This window comes from Glycine max, chromosome 19, assembly GCF_000004515.6.
Source record: "Glycine max cultivar Williams 82 chromosome 19, Glycine_max_v4.0, whole genome shotgun sequence".
In the NCBI taxonomy this organism is placed as follows: domain Eukaryota; kingdom Viridiplantae; phylum Streptophyta; class Magnoliopsida; order Fabales; family Fabaceae; genus Glycine; species Glycine max.
In genome coordinates this window covers 49,375,124-49,397,581 of record NC_038255.2, presented here as the reverse complement: position 1 = coordinate 49,397,581, position 22,458 = coordinate 49,375,124, and the positions used below count along the sequence as shown (strand labels likewise).

The window sequence follows — 22,458 nt, the reverse complement described above, 5'->3', positions numbered from 1 at the left end:
TCTAATCTTGTTAAATTTTTAAATCTGACTCATCTAAACTTTTTAAATAAAAATTACTAATAAAATATTATATATATATATATATATATATATATATATATATATATATATATATATATATATATATATATATATATATATATATATAATGAACATATATATTTTAAACTATAGAAGTTATTAACAAATACTCTAAGCGTGCACATCAGGAGATATTGAGTAAATCTTATTAACTATTTCTAATTGTTACAAAAACAATTATTTAATAACTTTTATTTTTAATTGACATAATACATTTTTTTATTTCACATTGAATTTAATCATAACAATCTATTGTATATGATAAATTTGTTGATTTTTAAAATAATTATTTATAAATAGTGTAAATAATATTTTGTTATTAAAAGATAATGTAAAGTTGTTTAACATTGTCATAGCATATATAGGAATTACAACTTGATTATTTGACGTGGTTAGTAAAAGTTATAAAAAGATCAATTTCTTATTTTCTTAGTACATAGAGTAATAATTTTATGGTTATTGAATACGTTATAGTTGTTAAAAACTTCACAAAAATCTCTGTGAGAAAAAAACTATAAAAAGAAACTATTAAAACGGGACAGTTGTTAGACACTAACAATTAAAGTGAAAGAAGAGATATCATATTGGCACCTCTCAAATCCTTTTTTTTAACTCAGCAACAAAAAAACTCCTTAAATAGAATTACACCTTTTGCTCCTTTATCAATTTACAGATACAATCATGCACCCAAAGAAAAAAAAAATACAAATTATTTGAAACACAGAGAAGATTTGGAATGGTCAAAATTTAATTATAGGTCCCCTGAAAATATTTTGTTTAATTTATTCCAGAATTCAAACACATTGTGCCCTATTGCCAAAAGTGCAGCCTTATGAAATAAGTTCATAAAATTTATAAAGCAGACATGTTTATTTTTATTCTTTTTAAGACGGTTAATAAACAATAAAAAGTGTTTGGAATAAATTAAATTAAAATTATAATAAGAAGTTAAAATGATTTAAAATAAGCTATATATAAATATCTTTACATTATCTTTCAAAAATATATAATTAAATAATACTCAGTAAGGTAGTCCGGCCCACTTTGGCAGATGTCTCAAAATTTCTTACAGTTTTCGACATTATAATTTACATATATTACTCTAATTATTTTCACATAACAAAATCATTCTCATGTATTACTGTATATATCACCTGAACAAAATTACTGTGAGTATATATATATATATATATATACGTATTTTTAAAAATTTATAATGCTATAGTATTATGTATTTTATGAGATAAGGTGCTTCCTTCCAGAATATGATATAAATCCTCATGGATAACCAAAATACAATACGTCCGCACTAACTAACTAATTCAAACTCTAATACTCCAATAATTCAGCAACGAAAAACGAATGTCAATTTACCAGCCAAAAAGAATGCATATAATTGGGTAAAAATCTAACAAATTACTTATTGATAGAATCCCACAAGCCAAAAAACTCAATACAGAAATTAACAATTTGTTTTTAATTAGCTATTATTCCATGAGCAGAGATAACCCTAGAAAAGTCCATTTCATGAGATTCCTATATACAAACATGTATTTTAAGCCTTGTCATCTGACTCACCTCGATCTCTAACTGTATTTGTGTGCGTTTGTACTAACATACTTTTGTTTCCCACCTAAACCTCTTTTATAGATTCCTTATAATTACCCTCTTTAGGAATGAGGTAGACTGATAGTGAAGGGAGCACCCTGCAACAAAAAAACCCAGTTTTCTTTTAGCTTAAGAAAAAACCAAATTCAATACAACTTTCATGCAACAATTTGGGTTATCATAGCCTAAACACCCATATATCACATATACCCTAGGGCCCATTTACCTTTATTCTTTTTTGTTTTCATTTGCAAATTAGTTTTTAATTATGAATGCATGCCATTTGAATGAACCAACAACCATCACCACACATCTTCCAAGTATCGCCATGTGTTCTTGTTTTACACTCGAATTGACTAAAGCTAAAAGTATGATTTTTTCCCTTGAAATTCTGAACAAATATGCTTTTCTTTTGTTGTTTTTTTTAAATAATTCAGTACATCATAAAGATTTAGTATCAAGTTCTGCTTTCTTTGAGATTTGTTCATATATGTTGATCATTCGGCAAATAGTAGCGTTCAAGCATAATCCACTTTTCTAATTAATTAGACTAAAAAATCCATTTTACTATACTTACTTAGGACCGGGGTCTTTATAAAGAAATTAAAGAGTGGAACTTATAGTTTCAAAAATTTAATTTTATCACAATTGGAATTGATTAAGAATATTGAATTAATTTTTATATTTGAGACATATAAATAATTGAAATATAAGCCATAGTTATATACTGTATTAAATAAGAAAAGGAACATTAACGATATTGACAAATAGCGACGAGAAGTCGCTGGCTCTGTCAACAGTTAGAGGACACATAGTTTTTTTTTTTTTTGAAAAACAAGAAGACACAAATAGTAATGTCGATTATTGGAGGTCATTGGCATACTGTTGCAAGTGCCAACAACAATGGTTATTAGAACAATGGAATTTTTTAGAATATGCAAGGACAAAAATAATAAATACGAACGAAACTGTAAAATTTTAACTCTTATCTATCTTCAGTACTTGGAATTTTTATAGGATGTATAGCGAAAGTAAGAATTCAAATAATATAAATTTTTATTAATAATTATTCTCACAATTCATATATATATATATATATATATAAACATAGGCGGATCAACCTATTCGGTTGTGGGGAAAATTGTCTCAACTGAATTTTATTTTACTTATATATGTGTAATAAAAAAGTACACCAATAAAAAATAGATATTATTCTTATAAGATAATTTTTAAAAAATATATATATTTATTAACTAACACTACATATTTTCATTTGAGTAATTTCATTCCAATTCTCAAACCAAGCAAAAAAAAAAGATTAAGAGAATTTGTCATTTAAAATATGTCTCAACAATTAATTCTGTGAAAAATATATAAAATATACAATCACATCAGAAAAGATGACTATTAAGTAATTATATATATATATATATATATATATATATATATATATATATATATTATTAACAATGCTAGAGTATTTTCAATGAAAATATATAAAGAATAATTGTAATTTATATAAGTTTAAGTATTTTAAATTATTCTTTTGTAATCATATTATATATTTTGTAAGAACCTATATATTTTTTGTAAACATATTATAAAATTATTTATTGTGCCCGTTAAGGAAAATTCTGGATCCGTCCCTATATATATGTGTGTGTTTAGCATTGGAAAAACTTATTGGTTTGATTAAATGGATGTGGCTTGATGTTCATATGCAATAAAATTTTAATTATGCCCATTGATTGCATACAGAAAACTGAGGCAACTGCTAAGTAGAATCTTAAGATTGATTCCTCATTCCTGGGATTAATTAATAAATAAAGTGCTATTATTTTATTTATAAATCACAAGATCCTCTCTACTTGCAGCATAGTGCAGCAGAAAATCGAAAGAAAAAAAAAATTTATGGAATTTACCTTGGGGATATTTTTCCCCAATGGCTCAAGTCTTTTCATTGTGATTGGAAATAGAACTTGGTCTTCTCATGAGATATAGTTTGTACTTTTTTTAATATCTAGTTAGCCTTAATAGATCCTTTAGGAATAAGCTAATTATCTTTTTAATGTGCTTGTGCGCAAATCAAAATCTTCAATAACAAAAGATTCCTAGATAGTGGTTGTAGATTTATGAAACTCGAGATAAAACATCCATCTAAGAACTTTAATGATACGAAGGGCACTTCACAGTGCCACTTTCAAATGATTGAAGAATTTCATTATTTTTAGTAGGACAAATAATTAAGGGGTGCCACTTCACAGTGCCACTTTAATTAAACTTAAGAGTTTTCAAATGATACAAAGGGCACTTCAATAACAGGTTTTGTCCTTAACAGGTTTTAGTGAACAAAAATAATGGAATGAAAAAAAATACATCAACATCAAGCCACTACTTAAGAGTTTCCAAAATATACGAAAATAAACTAAAGCAACATCAAGCCACGAGCATCATAATTTCTAAACTATGTTTTTGTTCTCCAACTTTTCAAAATTTATGATTTTGGTCCTTGTTTAGGGTCAAAATGTTGTTAAGGATGCACTTGTTTGAGGACAAAAACATAATTTATTCTTTTAAGTAATATAGTTTTGCTAATGACTTATATTCCTAGAAGAAATTTTTTACAATCTCTTTTAAATTAAGTAATATAGTTTTGTTATGACTAATCTTTACAGGAAAATTTAACTTATTTAAACTTTTTAAAAAAATTATAAAAATAAAATAAAAATTCAATCTATAAATGTTGATCAAATTGATAAAAAAAAAATGAACTAATATCTCATTTGTAAGTATTTATTATTTATTGAGTCTTTGAAGTCTCTGGCCCGTTTGAGTTTTTAGACGTAGATCATTTACAGGGTGTTCGATTTGGTTATTTTTTGTTTTTATCTTCACTAAAAATAAAAAATAATGATGAAAATATGTTTGGTTGAATTCAGAAATCTCATTTTTGGTAAGAAGAAAATGCGATAACAAAGAATGTATTTTCAGTGTTTTCATTTCTTGAAAGCAAAAAACAAGAAGTCAAACCAAATATGTTTTTAGAATTTTAATCTTTTGAAAATAAAAATAATTTTCAGAAAATAAAAATATAAACCAAACACACCCTCAAATATTTTTGTGGCTGGAAAAAAAAATCCCTTTAAAAATAAAATAAAAATTAAAAACGCGAAAAAGAAAACTTGAGACCAAAGAAAAAGAACAAGGCGAGAAGAGTCAGGCTCGCTCACGACAACACGCCACCAACACACATAAAAGCCGAGGGGCTCAGTGTGTGGAGTGAACCCACAACCCAAACGAAACAAGACTGTGTTGACAAAAAACCGAATCTCTCTCTCTCTCACACACACACACTCGTTTTATCTCGCAAGTCTGAACATTGAGAACAGAAAGAAAAGTGCAAGGGAAGAAAACAACACAAAACAAGAGTTGCAGTTGAAGTTAAGAATGGAGGACAGTGTTAGTAGCAGCAACACGAGTGCCACCAATGTGGCACAAGCTATACACACTGCCCTTGACTGGGCCTCTTCTCCTGACGCTCGACAAAACGCCGTTGCTTTTCTCGATTCCGTACTCTCTTCCTCTTTTCATTTTCCCCGTTTCGTAGGGCAATAACATGTTTTTACTTTTATCAATCCCTTCATGCAACTCACCAGAGCCCATTTGTGAATTTTCATATACTCTGCTTGCATTTTTCCTTTTTTTTTTCCTTTCAAATAACTGCGATCTTTTTTACGCAAGCCCTAATGAGCATAAAGCACACAACTAATCGCTGATATGTATGTCTCTGTACTCTCTTTGGATGTGTTTATCTCAGTAATTATCATAGATTGATCGTGTTGTGTCAATTTAAAGGAACGAGCTGTCTTTCATAATAGGTTGTTTTCATGCTGTCCTCAATTGTGCTGTGTAGTTGCTGCTTCATTTGTATTTTTAAAAACAAATTAGATTTATTTAGTTTTTTTTACTTTAAATTATTGTTATGATGTCTTTTTCTTATAATCAAAGTAGCAATTGTTTGTTTCTGGAATAAGCTTGTGCTGCTGCTGCTGCTGCTGCTGCTGCTAGGATTACTATTGGTTTATGAGTGTCGTTACTTTGTGGTGATTAATTGTCGTGCTTTAATACTTGACACGCGTCCGGGAATATTTTAACAATTTATGAGCGCTGCTACTATTTTATGGTGATTAGTTTTCATGCTTTAATGTTTGACACATGCCGGAGACTAATTGGTTTGTGTAAATTTCTCCAGATCAAGAATGGTGATATACGGGTATTAGCAAACACATCATTCCTTCTGGTGAAAAAGAACTGGTCGTCTGAAATCCGGTTACATGCCTTTAAAATGCTGCAGGTTCAAGTTCACATGCTTTATCGTGCTTTTCAATGATAGGTCTGTTTAGTTGTTTATCCTTGTGCCTTATGTGGAACCGTATCTTACAGCATTTGGTGCGCTTACGATGGGAGGAATTAGGCCCTGCAGAGCACAAGAACTTTGCAAAGCTTTCTGTTGATTTAATGTCTGAGATTTCCAATCCTTGTGAAAATTGGGCTCTCAAAAGCCAGACAGCTGCCCTTGTTGCTGAGGTTTTCATCGCAATGCACTTCATTTTCATTCATGTTGCTTCTTACTCTGTCTCAGTTGCAGATTTTCTTTACATAAACTATATTTGGTTTGGCGGTTCTTTCACAGGTAGTTAGAAGAGAGGGTCTTAATTTATGGCAAGAAATGCTTCCATCTTTGATTTCTCTATCCAGCAATGGTCCGATAGAAGTAAATTTCAAGCTTCCCTACTTGCATCATTTTTGGCTCAAGTTTATTCTATTTCAATATACTTACTTTATATTGTTTTTATGATTCACAATTATGTATCAGGCGGAGTTGGTTGCAATGATGCTGCGGTGGCTTCCTGAAGACATTACAGTTCACAATGAAGACTTAGAAGGTTTGTAATGACTTGAGTTTTCTCACGTGGATGAGTGTGAGTGGTGCTCATGTACACAAATTAAGTATACGAATTGAATTTTCTCCAACTGCATAAACCTATTTGACAATGAAGCAATGTGGTATTCTCGTGGAAATTTTAGACACCAATTTTAGTAAGTTTCTCCGTGAATAAGCAAATTAAGGGGACCTTTTAGAATGACTTGTTTCTTAGAAATGTTTTTCCTCTCAGTCAATATTACGCCATCATCTGATACCATGAAGGAAAAAGTTTAAAAATGCATGTCAGAGTGTGATTGGAGAGAGAGGGGGAGAGTATGTAAAAAGAGGAAAATGATTGTTGTATGTAATGGGATGCGCTAATTTTGTAATTGTTGGAATCCCTGTGTGCATATTATACTAATAAACAGTGTTATCAATTGCGGATTGTGGAAAATGGCAGAAAGTTAATAATCTGCAATATCAGATAGTGGATAGTGTTGTGGGCCAATAGTGGAAGTCACATAGTGGTTGAAATATATGATATATATGAATTATGTATGTATAAAAAAATTAAGTTGTATGCAAATAAAAATAAAGTGCATAATATTAACTCAAAAATTCAATTAGTGTAGACTCACCAAAGATGACAAGGATGCAGGACATATTCTGTAACTACAACACCTGTAGCGGCTGCAATAGCAAAGTAGTGGTTGTGGATCTGAGGAATTCCAGAACACAATAGTGCTATAGCGGCTATTTAACAACATTGCTAATAAACTAGGTGTCTTACAAATGAAATAGGAAACATCCAACACTCCTATCATGCTGACTTTTTTAACACTCATAAATGCTGTATGTGTATTTGATCTTGAGTGACTTCTCTGTATATGATATGTTGCATGTTATTCTTACTTGTCATGTTGATGTATCCAGGTGATCGGCGAAGGCTACTTTTGCGTGGGCTAACTCAATCATTGCCCGAAATTTTGCCACTATTATACACTGTAAATCTCAGCCCTAAACCTTGTTACATGCTCGTTGTTAAGCATTATTAATGTTGCGACTTGTGTTGCTTGATGCAGTTACTAGAAAGGCACTTTACAGCTGCAATGAATGAAGCTGGTAGGAAACAGATGGATATTGCCAAACAGCATGCTGCTACTGTAACAGCTACTCTAAATGCTATGAATGCATATGCTGAGTGGGCTCCATTGTCAGATTTTGCTAAGTCTGGCATCATTCATGGGTATGTTTCTTTCCTCTATTATCTTGCACCATGCAATATTCATGGTATATAACCTTGCTCTGATTTTCGCTTGCTGCCCACCTTGATTCTGTTAACTCCCTGCAGTTGTGGTGTACTACTATCTGCACCAGATTTTCGTCTTCATGCTTCGGAGTTTTTCAAACTTGTCTCTCCAAGGTATGTGTTATTGTTCTTTAATGGTTTCATACATATTTCATTGATCTATAATACCATTGGTTACTCTGAACTGTGATTGCAGGAAGAGGCCTATTGATGCATCTGCCTCTGAATTTGACCAAGCTATGAGCAGCATCTTTCAAATATTGATGAATGTATCTAGAGAATTTTTGCATAGATCTGGTTCAGGTCCTGGGTCCATAGATGAGGGCGAATATGAATTTGCTGAATTTATATGTGAAAGTATGGTGTCACTGGGTTCTTATAACTTGCAAAGTATTGCTGGTGATAGCACCATACTTCCACTTTACCTTGAACAGGTATGCGTCATATAGTAATGTTTTAACATTAAGCATCTTGGGGAAGGGAAAACTTTGCTTAAAATGACATATATTAGTTATGGTTTTGGTTTCTCTTTGGAAAATTTGCCATATATTCTTGTTTTGAATTCAACATCTCAATTACAGATAACAGAATATCTTGTCTTAGTTATACATCTTGCAAAATTTTCCACACAACTTGTTTGCCAAATGCCTAGTTGTTGTTATTATTTTGGTCACACTCGATCTTTCTGTTCTGTCTTATTTTCGACTTTTCTGTACTCAAAAGATTCTGTTTTTAATTTTTGATTATTTATTTTTTAATTATGTTATTTTTTAAAAACTGTTACTTATTTTATTTAGCTTTAATTCTATTATACTTATTATTTTTAATATTGATTTTTAAATTCTGTTATATTTTTAATTGTTTTTTTAATTCTCACATTTATAATTCTATTTTTAAATTCTATAATATTTTTAATTAGTGTTTTCTAATTCTGTTTTTTTACTTTTTTATTTTATTTTTTAATATTGTTTTTTATTTTTAATTATGCATTTTAATATGTCTATGTTTTGTTTTCTCTTTCTGTCACGGTTGTGTTCAGACCAGTGTTGTGAAAACCGGTCATTGACCTGGTTGAGACATTGGACTAATGGGTCAGTGGTTGAATCAGTGGGTCACTGATTAATTTTTTTTATTTAAAAATATAACTAACATAATTTGATCAATTCAAATTTAAAATCATATTGTAATGATAGAGTAGCTAATATCCAGTCCTCAGATAAGAAATAAAGTTCATAGCAACACAATTCCATACTCCCAAGTTTAAGAACATTGTCATGATAAAGTACCTAATATCCAAAATAACTAGTTAAAGTTAGATTACTACTAACTTATTAATAACTACCTACTAATTTTATATGAAACATACCATATGCAGTTAGTTTACAGCTGTTTACATTCGGGTAATAGCTCTCTGCATTTAGATTTTATGAAACACACCATATGTTCAAAACTTCGAAGTTGTATGAAACATAAATGAAATTATACAAATTTAAAAGCTAAACTGATAAGGGGTGATATATGTTGAACAAATTGTAGATATGTGAGAAGTAGCTCTTATTGTTATTCTCCTCTTTAGTCTTTACGGACAAATTAACAACTATTGATAACAAAGGTTAATTAGGTATAAAGTATAAACAACTAAACACATCTCTATGTTCAGCAACCTCTGGGAACCTGTTCAAAAGTTCTACAAAGAAGTTGCAAAGATAGGAATAATAAGTGACAAAAAAACAGAAAAATGCTGACTTGCTGAGTTATTCATTGATTCATAGTTATTCAACAGTGCAACAACTCCACTGTTATTCAGTTTCAGATTTAAGTCCATGTGATAGGAACAATTCTTATCTGACAAGGGAGATTGTATTATTTACCCGAAAGGAAAGAAGCGACGTGACTTCAGATTGTATCATTAAGCTCCAGCGGGTTCAGACTTCGGATGCAGCAGTGGCACGACTGCTATGCCTCCGCAACAGTGTGCCTCTGTTGGACTTCAGACAAAAAGCTCCGCCTCTGTCTACCGCCCTTGCGGCGACGAGATTCAAACAGGCACATCAGCGATGAACAGACAAAGATTAGGGCTCACTGCTCTTGTGAGAACGCAAGGAAACCGAGAACGAACAGACACAAACAAACCGTTTAGTGTGTTTTGGGCCCCTAAGGTCAATTCCAAAATTAAAAAAATGCTTAACCCAGCCCGGGTCACAAAACCTGACCAGGTCACCTGCTTTTACCAAAACCGGCCAGGTCACACCGGGCTGACTGCGTGACCAATCCAATTAGTCTCCCGGACAGGGCACCGGGTCAGACACGCCGGTCCGGCCCGGTTTTTACAACAATAGTTCAGAGAGTAACCTTATGTTGTCCTTTCTCACTGTCCTTGTTTTATTTTATATTATTACTTGGTTTTTGTTGTTATTGACTTTTGTGCTTAGCTTAAAATTATGACTTAATTGTTAACTATGAATATATGCCTTCATTTATGGGTAATTCTTTTTTAGGCATTTATATACATGTAATGTACCCTATATTTAATTTATATCTAGAAATTTCATAATAGCAGTCATCCTGCTACTTTCTATCTTGCTATATCGGTTTTGGGATCGGCTGCCCGATGCCATTATCTGGGATAACTATGCACTATGTTTCTGTGCATGAAGTAAAAGTTTTGCCCTTTCATTTTACTACTATTTTACAGGAACATGCATTTATCTTGAATTTTACTTTATCCTTTCATTTTAATTTCTCTTGTTTCTCTCCAGATGCTGAGATTTTTCCAACATTTCAAGTTTGCTATTCATTTTCAATCCATGCACTTCTGGCTGGTATGTTGGAATACTGCACATAAGTACTGTCTGGTGGTGTTCCATGTTTCTTAGTCAATAGTCAATACTGAGTGTCAAATGGTCATATCTCTCGTTTCTTTCCTCAAATGTTTACTTGTAGGTGCTAATGAGGGATTTGATGTCAAAGCCAAAAAGTTCCACACATTCAGCTGCTGACAGTTCAGCTGTTAGTAGCACAGGTTCTGGAGAAGTTGAAAATGCCAAGAAAAAGACTCTAAGCTTTGTGAGTGATGATTTTTGTGGTGCAATTTTGGATACATCTTTCCCTCGCATGCTCAAGAGACAAAAGATGCTGCATGAGACTGCCATTTCTTTAGGGGCATTGGAGTTGTGGAGTGATGATTTTGAGGGCAAGGGAACATTCAGCCAGTATCGTTCTAGACTGGTATGTCTCACATGCATATGTGAAGTCAGATAATATTGTTCATCATATGATATAATACAAATTCTTTCCCTTCTGTTTACAGGAAAAATTTCTGTAATGGAATGTATTATAAGGAAGTTATTAACTTATTATGTTACTGAATATTTTCATATTGAAGTTCTAAGATAGTACTTGGAAATAGTGGTTTATTGCTTGCAATGTTTCCATTGACTTTATGTAAACCGTAAGTAAACTTATATACAGCATGGGTTTGAGGAGTCTCCTGTTGCATGAGTTATTGGAACACTTGTGCTTTTGGTGTTTTGCATTATTCCTTATACTTAACATTTAAATGTGAAAAAATACAAAGAAAGAAAATTGTGCAACTGAACATTTTGACTTTTTAATCCCAGACCAATTTTGCACAACACAGAAAGGTGAAAAATACAAAGAGCAGGCATATATTAGTTTAAAAGTTTTGCTTATGAGTAAGGCACATGTAGGTCTAGTATCAACACAGTGAATATGCTAAAATATTCTGCATTGGTATTTTAATTGTATGTTTTTGTTCCCAATCTACATCTATTCTCCTTTATGCTTCAATTTAAATCAAACTTTTCAGAATATTTTTGACCAACAAATTGTTTCTTAAAACAGTTGGAGTTGATTAGGCTTGTTTCTTCTTACAAACCCCTGATAGCTGCTACTAAAGTTTCTGAAAAAATTGATACAATCATCAAAGATCTCTTGCTTTCACCGGCACCAACTCAGGTTTAAATACCTTCTATTCCAATTTTTAATATACTATTATATTGATATTTTGATCTCTAAAATTGTCATCTGAGCTCCTCACCTTCATTTCTAGCTTATATATAATTATCTGGTATGGGTTCTGCTTTTCTCACTGTAGGACTTAGCTGTGATGGAAAGCATGCAATTGGCTTTAGAGAATGTTGTAAATGCAGCTTTTGATGGATCAAATGACTTTACCAAGACAAATGCTGAAGTCCAGTTTGCATTATGTAGAACGTTTGAAGGTTATTTTAGTTAATTTTCCATATTATGCTGTTTTAGATTTTTAGTTAGACCTCTAATAATTATGATTACCGTGTCTTGTAGGTTTACTTCAACAATTTATTTCCTTAAAATGGACGGAGCCTGCACTTGTTGAAGTACTTGTGCACTATTTGGATGCTATGGGCCCCTTTTTGAAGTATTTCCCAGATGCAGTTGGCAGTGTTATTAATAAATTATTTGAACTACTAACATCTCTTCCCCTTGTAATCAAGGTTCCTGCAACAACCCCTTTTCATTGTTAGTTTCAACCATTGAGAAATTGTGGCAAGTTTATTACTATATGTTTCTTGATAGGATATGTCAATGCATAATGCACGGCATGCAAGGCTGCAGACCTGTACATCATTTATTCGGATAGCGAAAACTGCTGACAAAAGCATCTTGCCTCATATGAAGGTGCTTTCATTAAACACCAATTGTTGCAAAATTATAATTAGCTGGTTGTGTCAAATAAATGGAAACTATCTCTTGTTTAGCTGAACGAGACAATCATATATAGAGGAGTGCACTTATATATGAAATTTATAGAGGAGGGGTATTAAGGAGAAAACTTGTTATGCAATTGAAGTAACCTTGATCTATTTATGAATTAGTCTATACAAACCTTGTCATAGCATAATAAGAATCAGCTACTATAGGGGTTATGCTGAACTAGCTCCAGTATCCTTGATATCCTCCAATGATATTAATGTGTCAAAGCACATGTGCAGTAATATGAATATTAAAATTTTCTTTTTTGGTTCTTTGCAATTTTGGTATGAATATCTTGAAGATTGAATTCTAGTTTGATTCATTAGCTGTTATCCTAAAATTGTTATTGAAATCAGTTTCCATGTACTGTGTTGTCTTCTGTTCATTCCCATCTTTTTCATACTTTAGTCCTCTTTCTCTAAGACATGTGAATAAATAATAGGCTAAAATATATTTTTAGGCCCTGCAATTTAGCACTTTTTTTGCTTTTTGTCCTTGCAAAATTATTATTTTGTTTGTAGTCCTTGCAAATCATGTTTGTTTTGTTCTTCATTCTGATGGCGCTTTAGATAACGTTTTTTCACAGTTCAAAGCGCTATCTAAAGTGCTTTAAGAACTAAAAACAAAACAAACATAATTTGTAAGGATTAAAAACAAAAAAATAATTTTGCTAGGACGAAAAACAAAAAAGTGCCAAATTGCAAGGACTAGAAAAGTATTTAAACCTAAATAATATCATATTTTGCATATTGACATTGCATAATTCTGCTTATGTTGGAAAGTCGTTATAATTGCAGCCACCCTTGGCCTGCCTTAGTTGTGGCTTCTTTGGGCTGCCCGCTGCCTTAATTGCAGCATTGAAGGGGGTGTGCTTAGACCCACATTGACTAGAGAGATGGCTTAGATAGAGCTTATAAAGCTTGGACAATCCTTACTTTATATGCCAGTTTTGTAGGGTTGAGTTAGGTCCTAAGCCCAACTTTTAAGATGCCATAAAAGCCTATTCTAGATCCATTGTTGGGCCACCTACATTTGCCACCTGCTAGGCTTGTAGCCCTGGGCATTTGGGGGTGGTGGTGGTTGAAAGCTGCCTTCATAGCAGTCACCTTGGCCTGCCTTAGTTATGGCTTATTTGGACTACTTGTTGCGTTGAAGGAGGTGTATTTAGTCCTAAATCAATTAGATATCGCTTAAATAGAGCTTATAAAGCTTGGACAATCCTCACCTTATAAGCCGGTGTCATGGGGTTGAGTTAGGCCCTATGCTTAAATTCTTAGAGCTTATTTGAAATAACTTGTGTAAAGGTTTGGGACTTTGGGTCTTGAAATATTTGTGTAATATGCCAGAGTAGACAAGACATAAGAGAAGTTAAGGTTTTATCTGACAAGGTTTTCCTGTCCATTATTTATGTAGAATACATATGATGCTCAAAATTATCACCAAAAATGTATTGCCAAGGTTTGGCCTATGGTGCTATACTGTTACGAGTATTTAGATGTTAGTATAAGCCCACAGTAGATGTCTTTCAGGAGGCATCAATAGTGCATTAATTTTGATCTGTCTGAAGATGAACCGTTATATTAATAACTCAATATTCATTCTTGATTCCTTTACTCATTATTGGACACTTCATTATATGCTCTAGAGAAAATTTGCCCCACTGCCTAGAATGTAGTTTGGAAGGAGATAGTGTTTATTTAATTTATCAATTTTATATGTAGGGTATTGCTGATACAATGGGATGTTTGCAAAGGGAGGGTCGTTTGCTTCAGGGAGAGCATAATCTTTTAGGCGAAGCATTTCTTGTTATGTCTTCTTCTGCTGGGTAAGGATCAAACAAAAGAGATAATTCTGTTAATTTTTGTTTAATACTCTGTTGATATTTGTAAGTAACCTGTTCTTGTTATTGCTATAAATGGCTCAGGATCCAACAGCAACAAGATGTTTTAAGGTGGTTACTAGAACCTTTAAGCATTCAGTGGACACAATTGGAGTGGCAGGATAAGTATTTGTCAGGTCCACACGGTTTGGTTCAGTTGTGCTCAGATGTGCCTGTTATGTGGTCAATTTTTCATACAGTGACATTCTTTGAGAGGGCACTTAAGAGGAGTGGATTGAAGAAAGCCAATTGGAATTCAGAAAACAGCTCAACACCAAATTCAATTCCTTTAAATCCAATGGCCTCTCACATATCATGGATGGTGACTCCTCTCTTGAAAGTATGTATACTGGCATTAAGAGGCTGGCCATGTTATGTTTCCTGTAGTATTTGCAACAAAAGGATCACTGTGCTTGTAATCTTGCTCTCTTAGTACTTTGTATTAATAAGTGTAGCATGTTCTTATTTTCCAGCTACTTCGCTGTATACATTCCCTTTGGTCTCCATCTGTAAGTCAAGCTTTACCTGGTGAGGTCAGAGCTGCAATGGTCATGGGTGATGTTGAGAGGTTCAGTCTTCTTGGAGAAGGGAACTCTAAATTACCAAAGGGTGTCACAGATGGATCTAAGATTGACATGAATAAAGAAGGATACGCTGAACCCAATGAATCAGATATTCGAAATTGGTTTAAAGGCATCAGAGACAGTGGGTAAGTGTGCATATCTTATTTCTATTTTTCATTTATAATTTATTATCTGCTGTCCAAATATGATTGGTCTTCCCCTTCAATATTGTTTTTGCACCAAATCTCTAGAAAAGACAAAATAAAGTTCCTTGTAAAAAGATAATTCTGTATCTATGACATCTTTATTGTTCTTTATGCACATTTCAATTTTTTTACTAAATCCTTTTTTATATGAACAGATATAATGTATTGGGCTTGTCAACAACCGTTGGGGATTCGTTTTTCAAATATTTGGATGTGCACTCTGTTGCTGTTGCCCTAATGGAGAATATACAGTCAATGGAGTTCAGGCATATAAGACAGCTTGTTCATTCCACTTTGATTCCTTTGGTTAAAAATTGTCCTTTGGATATGTGGGAGATTTGGCTGGAAAAGCTTCTACACCCATTTTTTGTCCATGCTCAGCAAGCACTTAGCTGTTCATGGTCTAGTCTTCTACAAGATGGTAGAGCAAAGGTTCCAGATGCTCATGGCATTCTTAGTGGATCAGACTTGAAAGTGGAAGTGATGGAGGAAACAATTCTGAGGGATCTCACGCGTGAGATGTGTTCACTCCTCTCTGCCATAGCTTCTCCTCCCCTTAATACTGGAATTCCTTCTTTGGAACAGTCTGGGCATGTTTGTCGATTAGATATGTCTTCTCTAAAAAACTTGGATACAGTTGCATCATGCTCTATGGTTGGGTATGCTTTCTACCTGTTACGAAATATGTTTCATCTATTATAGTTCTTTCATATTTTGTAACTTAGTTTGTGAGCTTTATTTCTCATTAGTTTTATATGTGACAGTTTCCTTCTAAAGCATGAATGTCTGGTCCTTCCAACACTACAAATGTGTTTAGAAGCTTTTACATGGACGGATGGTGAAGCCGTGACTAAAATTTCTTCATATTGCTCTGCATTGGTAGTTCTTGCAATAGTAACAAATCATGCAGAACTCGTTGAATATGTTTCTAGAGATCTTTTTACATCCATTATTAAAGGTTTAGCCCTTGAATCAAATGCAATAATCAGTGCTGATCTAGTTGGCATTTGTCGCGAAATATTTGTTTATCTTTGTGATAGACACCCAGCTCCCAGGCAGGTTAGTATGTTTCTTGTTTTGTTGGCTACTTTATTTTTTCTTTTCGCTCGACTGCATTTGCCATTTGGAATTCTCTTGCAAAGAAGAGGATGCTAATTTCTAAAACTTTAGTTATTGAGTGATGTATTTTGTTACTCTTTTTTAGGTTTTAATGTCTCTCCCCAATATTACCACTCATGATTTAGTTGCCTTTGAGGAATCCTTAACGAAAACATTCAGTCCAAAGGAACAAAAGCAGCTTACGAGAAGCTTGCTTCAATTAGCATCTGGTAACAAATTGAAAGCACTTGCAGCACAGAAAACTGTGAATATCATTACAAATGTTTCAAGTAAGCAATGACTTCTATTGCTTGTTCGTATTTTACTTCTCCAACTTGTGGAAAAATATAGTTTGGCACATGAATAGTTAGTTAATAAATCAATGTAATGCTGTAAACTGTAGAGCTTCTCAATGTTTGGTAGTAATTGTAATTGTGATAACATAAGACTTGAGTGGGGCTGTTTTTCCTGTACTGCTATGCTTCTCAATCGTATGTTATTCAAAATTAAAATTAAAATATATCTATGTTGCTGGTAATATTATAATTTTTCTTAACCTCTTATAATTATGCTTTTCAGTGAGACCACGCCCAGCCAATGCTCCCGAGTCCAAAGTTGATGATGGTGATGCTGTGGGGTTGGCAGCCATCATGTGATATTTGTTTTGAGTTCATGGAAGGTTTTGTGTACAGGAGTGAGCTCGTATTGAGAAGATTTTGGGTTTTCATTATTTACTAACAAAGGGTGTGAAAGCATTTCTTCCCCTGCAACATTAACAAGCAAATTTGGTGGGAGTACAAAAATTTTATGCCCTTCCTCTTTACTCATAGCAACATGTGAATCAGGTTTACTCTATGCACACTTTACTTCATTTGCAGTATATAGCTCTCTTCAGATTAACAGAACCACACCTGGCAGTTCGGACTTTTGTATTTAGTTTTTTTCCAGAATTCAAAGTCCAGCTGCGATCAGATTATAATTTCGTTATTTTATGCCTCACTTTTGAAGCATACAATGAGAAGTAACTCCACATGTTTATTTGTTATTAGTTGAAGTTCATGCAGATGTGGTAAACCCCAATAGATGTAGAATGAGATCCACTTCATTTGATGGGATCTACATGCATATTCAACTAATAGTGAAGTAGCAACAAATTAAGAGAGCCCGAGCGAGCGACCTTGCTAAAAGCTTTTCAGCAGTCAAGAGTGTGATTGGTTCAGAATCGTGTTAGAATATCCAATAAACTAATTTTAGGTAAATGTTCAGAGTTTTATTTTCCGTTGAGAAATTGGTTGAGTTAAAGCAATTTTAGATAAATTGTTTGTGTTAAATAAATAAAAATATTGAATTTTACTATTTCTGGAATGAAAATTAAATATAAATCACATCATTTTAAAATTAATTTTAACCAAAATTAATTTATAATGATTTTTTAACTGCTGAGTCTGTGTTTGCATTCTCATTAAATGTTCTAGAATCACGTTAAAATACAAGTTAATGTGATTTTAGATTGATATTTACAAATTTGGTTTTGTATTGAAAAATATTTTTTAATTTAAAATTAATTTCGAGTTAAAACAATTTTATGCTGCTTGTTTTAAATTAAAAAAAAATGTATCTTTAGTTTTATTATTAATTTGTTTTTAGAATAAAAACCTCTAAATATAAATTGCATCATTTTACAAAATTTAATGGGTAAAGTGTGACTTCGGCCCTTGAAAACAAAGGTGTTCATCCGTTTGAACCAATTTGATGATCCAAATTTAACTAATTAAATTAGTTTTGATTTTTTTTCCAGGTTGGACTCGAATTGAACTAATTGAAATTTGATGTTAATTGGCTTTGGGTTTACAGTTTTTAAATTTGATTCAATCCGAATCAAACTAATTATTATTTTTATTTATTTTTAATGCTTAATTTATTTACTTTTGCATGTTGTTTTGAATCTTTGCGTTACATTTTGTGATGAATAATTTTATTTATTATTGATGAAGTTTTATGATTTAATCAATTCATCATGTGTTCTTTTTTATAATTTATGCTATTATTATTTGGGGTAAATCAACTGCACTCAAATATGTTGATTACATTCTTTTATGACAACATCATTCATTGAATGAGACAAAATTATGTTATTTTTATTTTTAAAAATTTTTTTATATTTTATTTTTGTTGGATATCCGATGATATGATCTGAATCAAATAATTCAACACTGAATTTGGTTGGGTTGGCTCGGGTTAGACAAAAAATATTCTAAAATTCAAACCTATTTTGGATTTTGTTTTTTCTCATATTTGAACTAAATCAATCCATGAACACCCTACTTAAAAATGTAGTTCACTGTCACTCAGGTTATTGAAAGTATATAAAGTGAAAAATGGTCCAAAGTGTAATATTTTTGTCATTTTAACCTCACTCTTGGAAGACCTTAGTTAAAATTAACGTTGATGTCTACATGACACACTTATTGTTATTTTTTTTTTCTTCTTAAACATAACTATTTATTATTATTTTAATCCCATAAAGTAATTTTAAATTTTTAATTAAGTCCTTATTTTCTCCTTCGCTTTCTTTTGTTATCCCTTATTCTCTTCACCTTCTTTTTGCACAGTTTGTTATGCTTATGAGATGCAGGCAACCATGAAACTATTATAGAACAAAACAAACATAAAATTATTGACTACATTTTGTTTAAATAGTTAAAAATAAAAAATATGTAACATTCTATAGCTACATGTGTATGTAACAGTCACTAAAAAAAGTTAGTGTAGTATACAGTGATCGAGGATAATAGAACAGCTTGAATGCCATTCCCACTAGAAAGGCAAGGGCTCCTGAGGTTGATTATATAATTGAAATTATTTCACGAGTAAATATTTACCTACACTTTATAAGTAGAATTTAATGTCTATGCAATGCACATCAATTTTACATATTATTTAATCATAAATCTGTTTGAATTATTTTTCAAATAATTATTTTAAAAATTAACAAATTTATTATGCATGATCAGTTGTGATTGAATAACTCTGTAAAAAAAAATTACCATTTTCCCCTTATAAGTATATAATTTAGAGAACCTATATAATCAATTATGTGAATTAAAGGCAAGGGATCTACTGACAGACGCTGGTTTGATAATTAGGTTGAAATCAATTGGAAGATTAGTTGGAAGAAGGTGAACAAGTATATACTATATGGATGCTTCTAAGCTATGTTAATTCATGTGCTGTCCTTTAAATTTCCAAGGAACTGAGTATTCCTTTCTCAATTTCATTCTCAAAGGTTCAGTTCAGAAAAAGAAAAAGTGTTTTCTTTGACGAGAGAGAAAGCCATAGCTTAAAATGGGACCAGGCAGTCTAGGCCCAGGAGGCCCTCCTGGTTGGGGTGCACCTGGCCCACCAGGCCCAGGACATTTCGGTGGGTTTTGCGATATCATTAGCACTTGGTAAGTAAACTTTTATACAGTATTTACACTATTTAAGAAGGATAACTCAATACTATTTGTTCCTATTAACCAGTAGAAATGGATGTACGGAACGCAAAATTTATTTATTTATCTTTTTGGAATCGAAAAGTGAAAAAAAAAAAAGAATGATAAAGAAAGTAGAGAGAGTGGTTAAATAGAGAAGAAATAGGTGAAAGAAAAGTATATAAAGAAAAATTTCTGTTCTATTATAAGTTCTTTTTTAAAAATAATAAATATCAAAATGACTTGTTTTTTTTATTTGTAAAATTAACAGATAGTATGACATCATAATTTTTTATACTGGTGCTTTGTAAAATTCAGATGGGTCTCACTACATTGATATTCACACAAATGAAAAAAAAAATGGTCTCGGGAAATATGTGTATTTCCCCCTTTTAACTAGTACCATTTGTTAAAGCTAATTTTGATTTTTTGTTTTGTTTTGATTCCCATTGATCTTGAACAGCCTCAACAGCAAAGAAGATACTATATTAATATGGATATAAGAAACACCCAGAAGTTTACAACGGACTGAGAACAATGTGCCTATTTGTGTCATAGGTAAGCTACTTGTTAATGGGATATATTAGAGATATTTGAGTCACAAAAAAACCCAAAGATAACCTAACCATCACGCCAGCATCCACAAAAAACATATTCTGAAGGTATACACTGAAGCCTAATGCATCATAACCATGAACAAATGTCCTGTATCCCAGAGAATTATGAACCTTATCCTCCTCATTTCCTTACGCGCACAGTACCACCCAAGAAAAACGCAATGCAATCAAACTAATATGCAGTTAAATTGCAACTGCAACACACAATTCTGGGTTTGACGTCCACTCATAGAAAGATGATTTGAATATAATTGTTTTGGCCCTCAAGCAGGACCATGATTTCAGCTTTATGTCATCTATAATCTTCTAAAAGTCAGGATTGCCTTCTCTGCCACCCACACCACTTTCCATATTTGATTGCTCTCTGTCTTTCCCACCCTCTGGCCATGTTCCATAAGGTGAATGAAAGGTGTTTATGGAAAAACCACCTCAATGGACATCCACTTATACGGACACATCCAAATGACATAAGAAAAGTTACATGAGAAAAACAAGTGAGTCACATCTTCTTGAACGAGATTACAGAAGGGACATATAGTACTGTTTTCCTCCAATGCTATCCCTCTGTCCAAAAGATTTACCTTGCTCTGTATTCTGTTCAGCAACAAGCGCCACGAGAATGCCAAAGCCTTGGAAGGTGCCTTGATGTTCCACAGAGTACTAATACCTTTTGGGGTAAATAATAAGTCAAGTGCCTAAATTGTAAATCAATGACAAATTAGTCTCAAACAAAAAATCCAATTTAGTTTCTAAATATGTTAAAAGTGTGACAATCACATTTCACTTTTAAATTTTATAAGACCATTTTGTCATTAAATTGTAATGTTTAAGAATCAATTTAACATTAAATTATATTTTTCTTAAACTGATTCCATTTAAATTATATGATAAGACTTAAATTATTGCACTTTTTACATATTTAATTACTAAATTAAAATTATCTATGGTGATACTTATTTGGGTATATTATTATTAGGTGATGGCAGTTTGTATTGTCTATGTTGCTGCTGTCTCCTGGAGAGTTGTTGCGGCCCAATGCTTGGTGGACCTCCTCCTGGGCCCCCTGGCCCAGGTTTCTGATAATCCATACTTAAGATCCATTTCAAGAGGAATCGAGGAAATTAAAAAAAGAAAAACATTCTGTGTGAGTGTAAGTGTGATGGTTGTTGTGGCAAGTGGCAACCCCTTTGGATTCTGCTACATTTGTTTTGAGGAAAATACTAACCAATGTTCTAAGAAAGTAAAGGGAGTCCGAAGCTTTTTGTCCAATTTAATTCCTAATTAAGTCCGATTCTCATCAGGAAAAAAGTGATATACCAAAAAATCTAAATTTTTGTTGAAATACACAAAATTATGTTTATGGTGACTTTTTTTAAAACTTTTCTATAATTTTTATAATAAATATATTTTTTAATTCTTTAATCAATGTCCTAAAAGCATTTATTAACAATAATCTTATTTTTAATTTTGTTTGACGGGGTTGTATTATTATCAAGCCCACTTCCTGCTGCTACTGATGTCTGAGTTCTGTTCTTTTGTTTCCCAGAGTATTCCGACTTATTTAAATACCAGTGCCTTTTAAGGCTGAACTGAAGCTGAATGTAAAATGCATAACTGTTTGATTTGGTGAGTTGACGTGTGAACTAAATGCAGAAGAAGCCATGATATTTTTACAATTATTTCTTATATCACTTTTTGCAATAGTCCTCCTGTTCTTCATCTCATATCATATTTATTTCTCTTGAGAATTAAATTTAATCGTGTGAATATCTGTTAATTTAAACCCACGAAAAAATTGGGTGTATATTATCAACCTCTCAATTCGACAAAAATACCATTTTTGCATCCCCTCAAAATAATTTAGTTCCTTTGTGTATGTTTTAATTTATTTTTTTAGATTCGTGTCATTTATTAATTTTTGAGTAAATAATACATGCACTAC

The 22,458-nt window shown here is 32.2% G+C and overlaps 1 protein-coding gene across 4 annotated transcripts; it reads left to right on the top strand.

Moving 5' to 3' along the window:
* Positions 1-4,847: 4,847 nt before the first annotated feature.
* Positions 4,848-21,785, top strand: LOC100789688 (protein HASTY 1). Of its 4 annotated transcripts, none has more exons than XR_005889968.1 (26): positions 4,848-5,259; positions 5,942-6,043; positions 6,133-6,276; positions 6,383-6,463; positions 6,566-6,635; positions 7,550-7,620; positions 7,699-7,862; positions 7,968-8,039; positions 8,122-8,359; positions 10,685-10,747; positions 10,869-11,153; positions 11,790-11,903; positions 12,043-12,169; positions 12,252-12,421; positions 12,504-12,605; positions 14,402-14,505; positions 14,605-14,899; positions 15,033-15,268; positions 15,484-15,987; positions 16,093-16,387; positions 16,533-16,716; positions 17,006-17,271; positions 17,491-17,680; positions 19,713-19,875; positions 20,363-20,457; positions 21,493-21,785. XR_005889968.1 is itself a non-coding variant. In XM_003554631.5 (22 exons), exons 1-22 carry the CDS (start codon positions 5,137-5,139, stop codon positions 17,080-17,082), a joined length of 3,621 nt encoding a protein of 1,206 aa, XP_003554679.1. In that variant the 5' UTR covers positions 4,848-5,136; the 3' UTR covers positions 17,083-17,693. The 4 variants fall into 4 exon arrangements, 1 of the variants encoding a protein (XP_003554679.1); XR_005889966.1 differs by having other exon boundaries at positions 17,476-17,680; XR_005889967.1 differs by having other exon boundaries at positions 17,476-17,680; positions 20,363-21,191.
* Positions 21,786-22,458: the final 673 nt, after the last annotated feature.

Coding starts and splice junctions, on each gene's coding strand:
- LOC100789688 (XM_003554631.5), top strand. CDS start 5,137: ATGGAGGACAGTGTTAGTAGCAGCAACACGAGTGCCACCAATGTGGCA. Junction 6,636..7,549: donor TCACAATGAAGACTTAGAAG/GTTTGTAATGAC, acceptor TGATGTATCCAG/GTGATCGGCGAAGGCTACTT. Junction 7,863..7,967: donor AAGTCTGGCATCATTCATGG/GTATGTTTCTTT, acceptor AACTCCCTGCAG/TTGTGGTGTACTACTATCTG.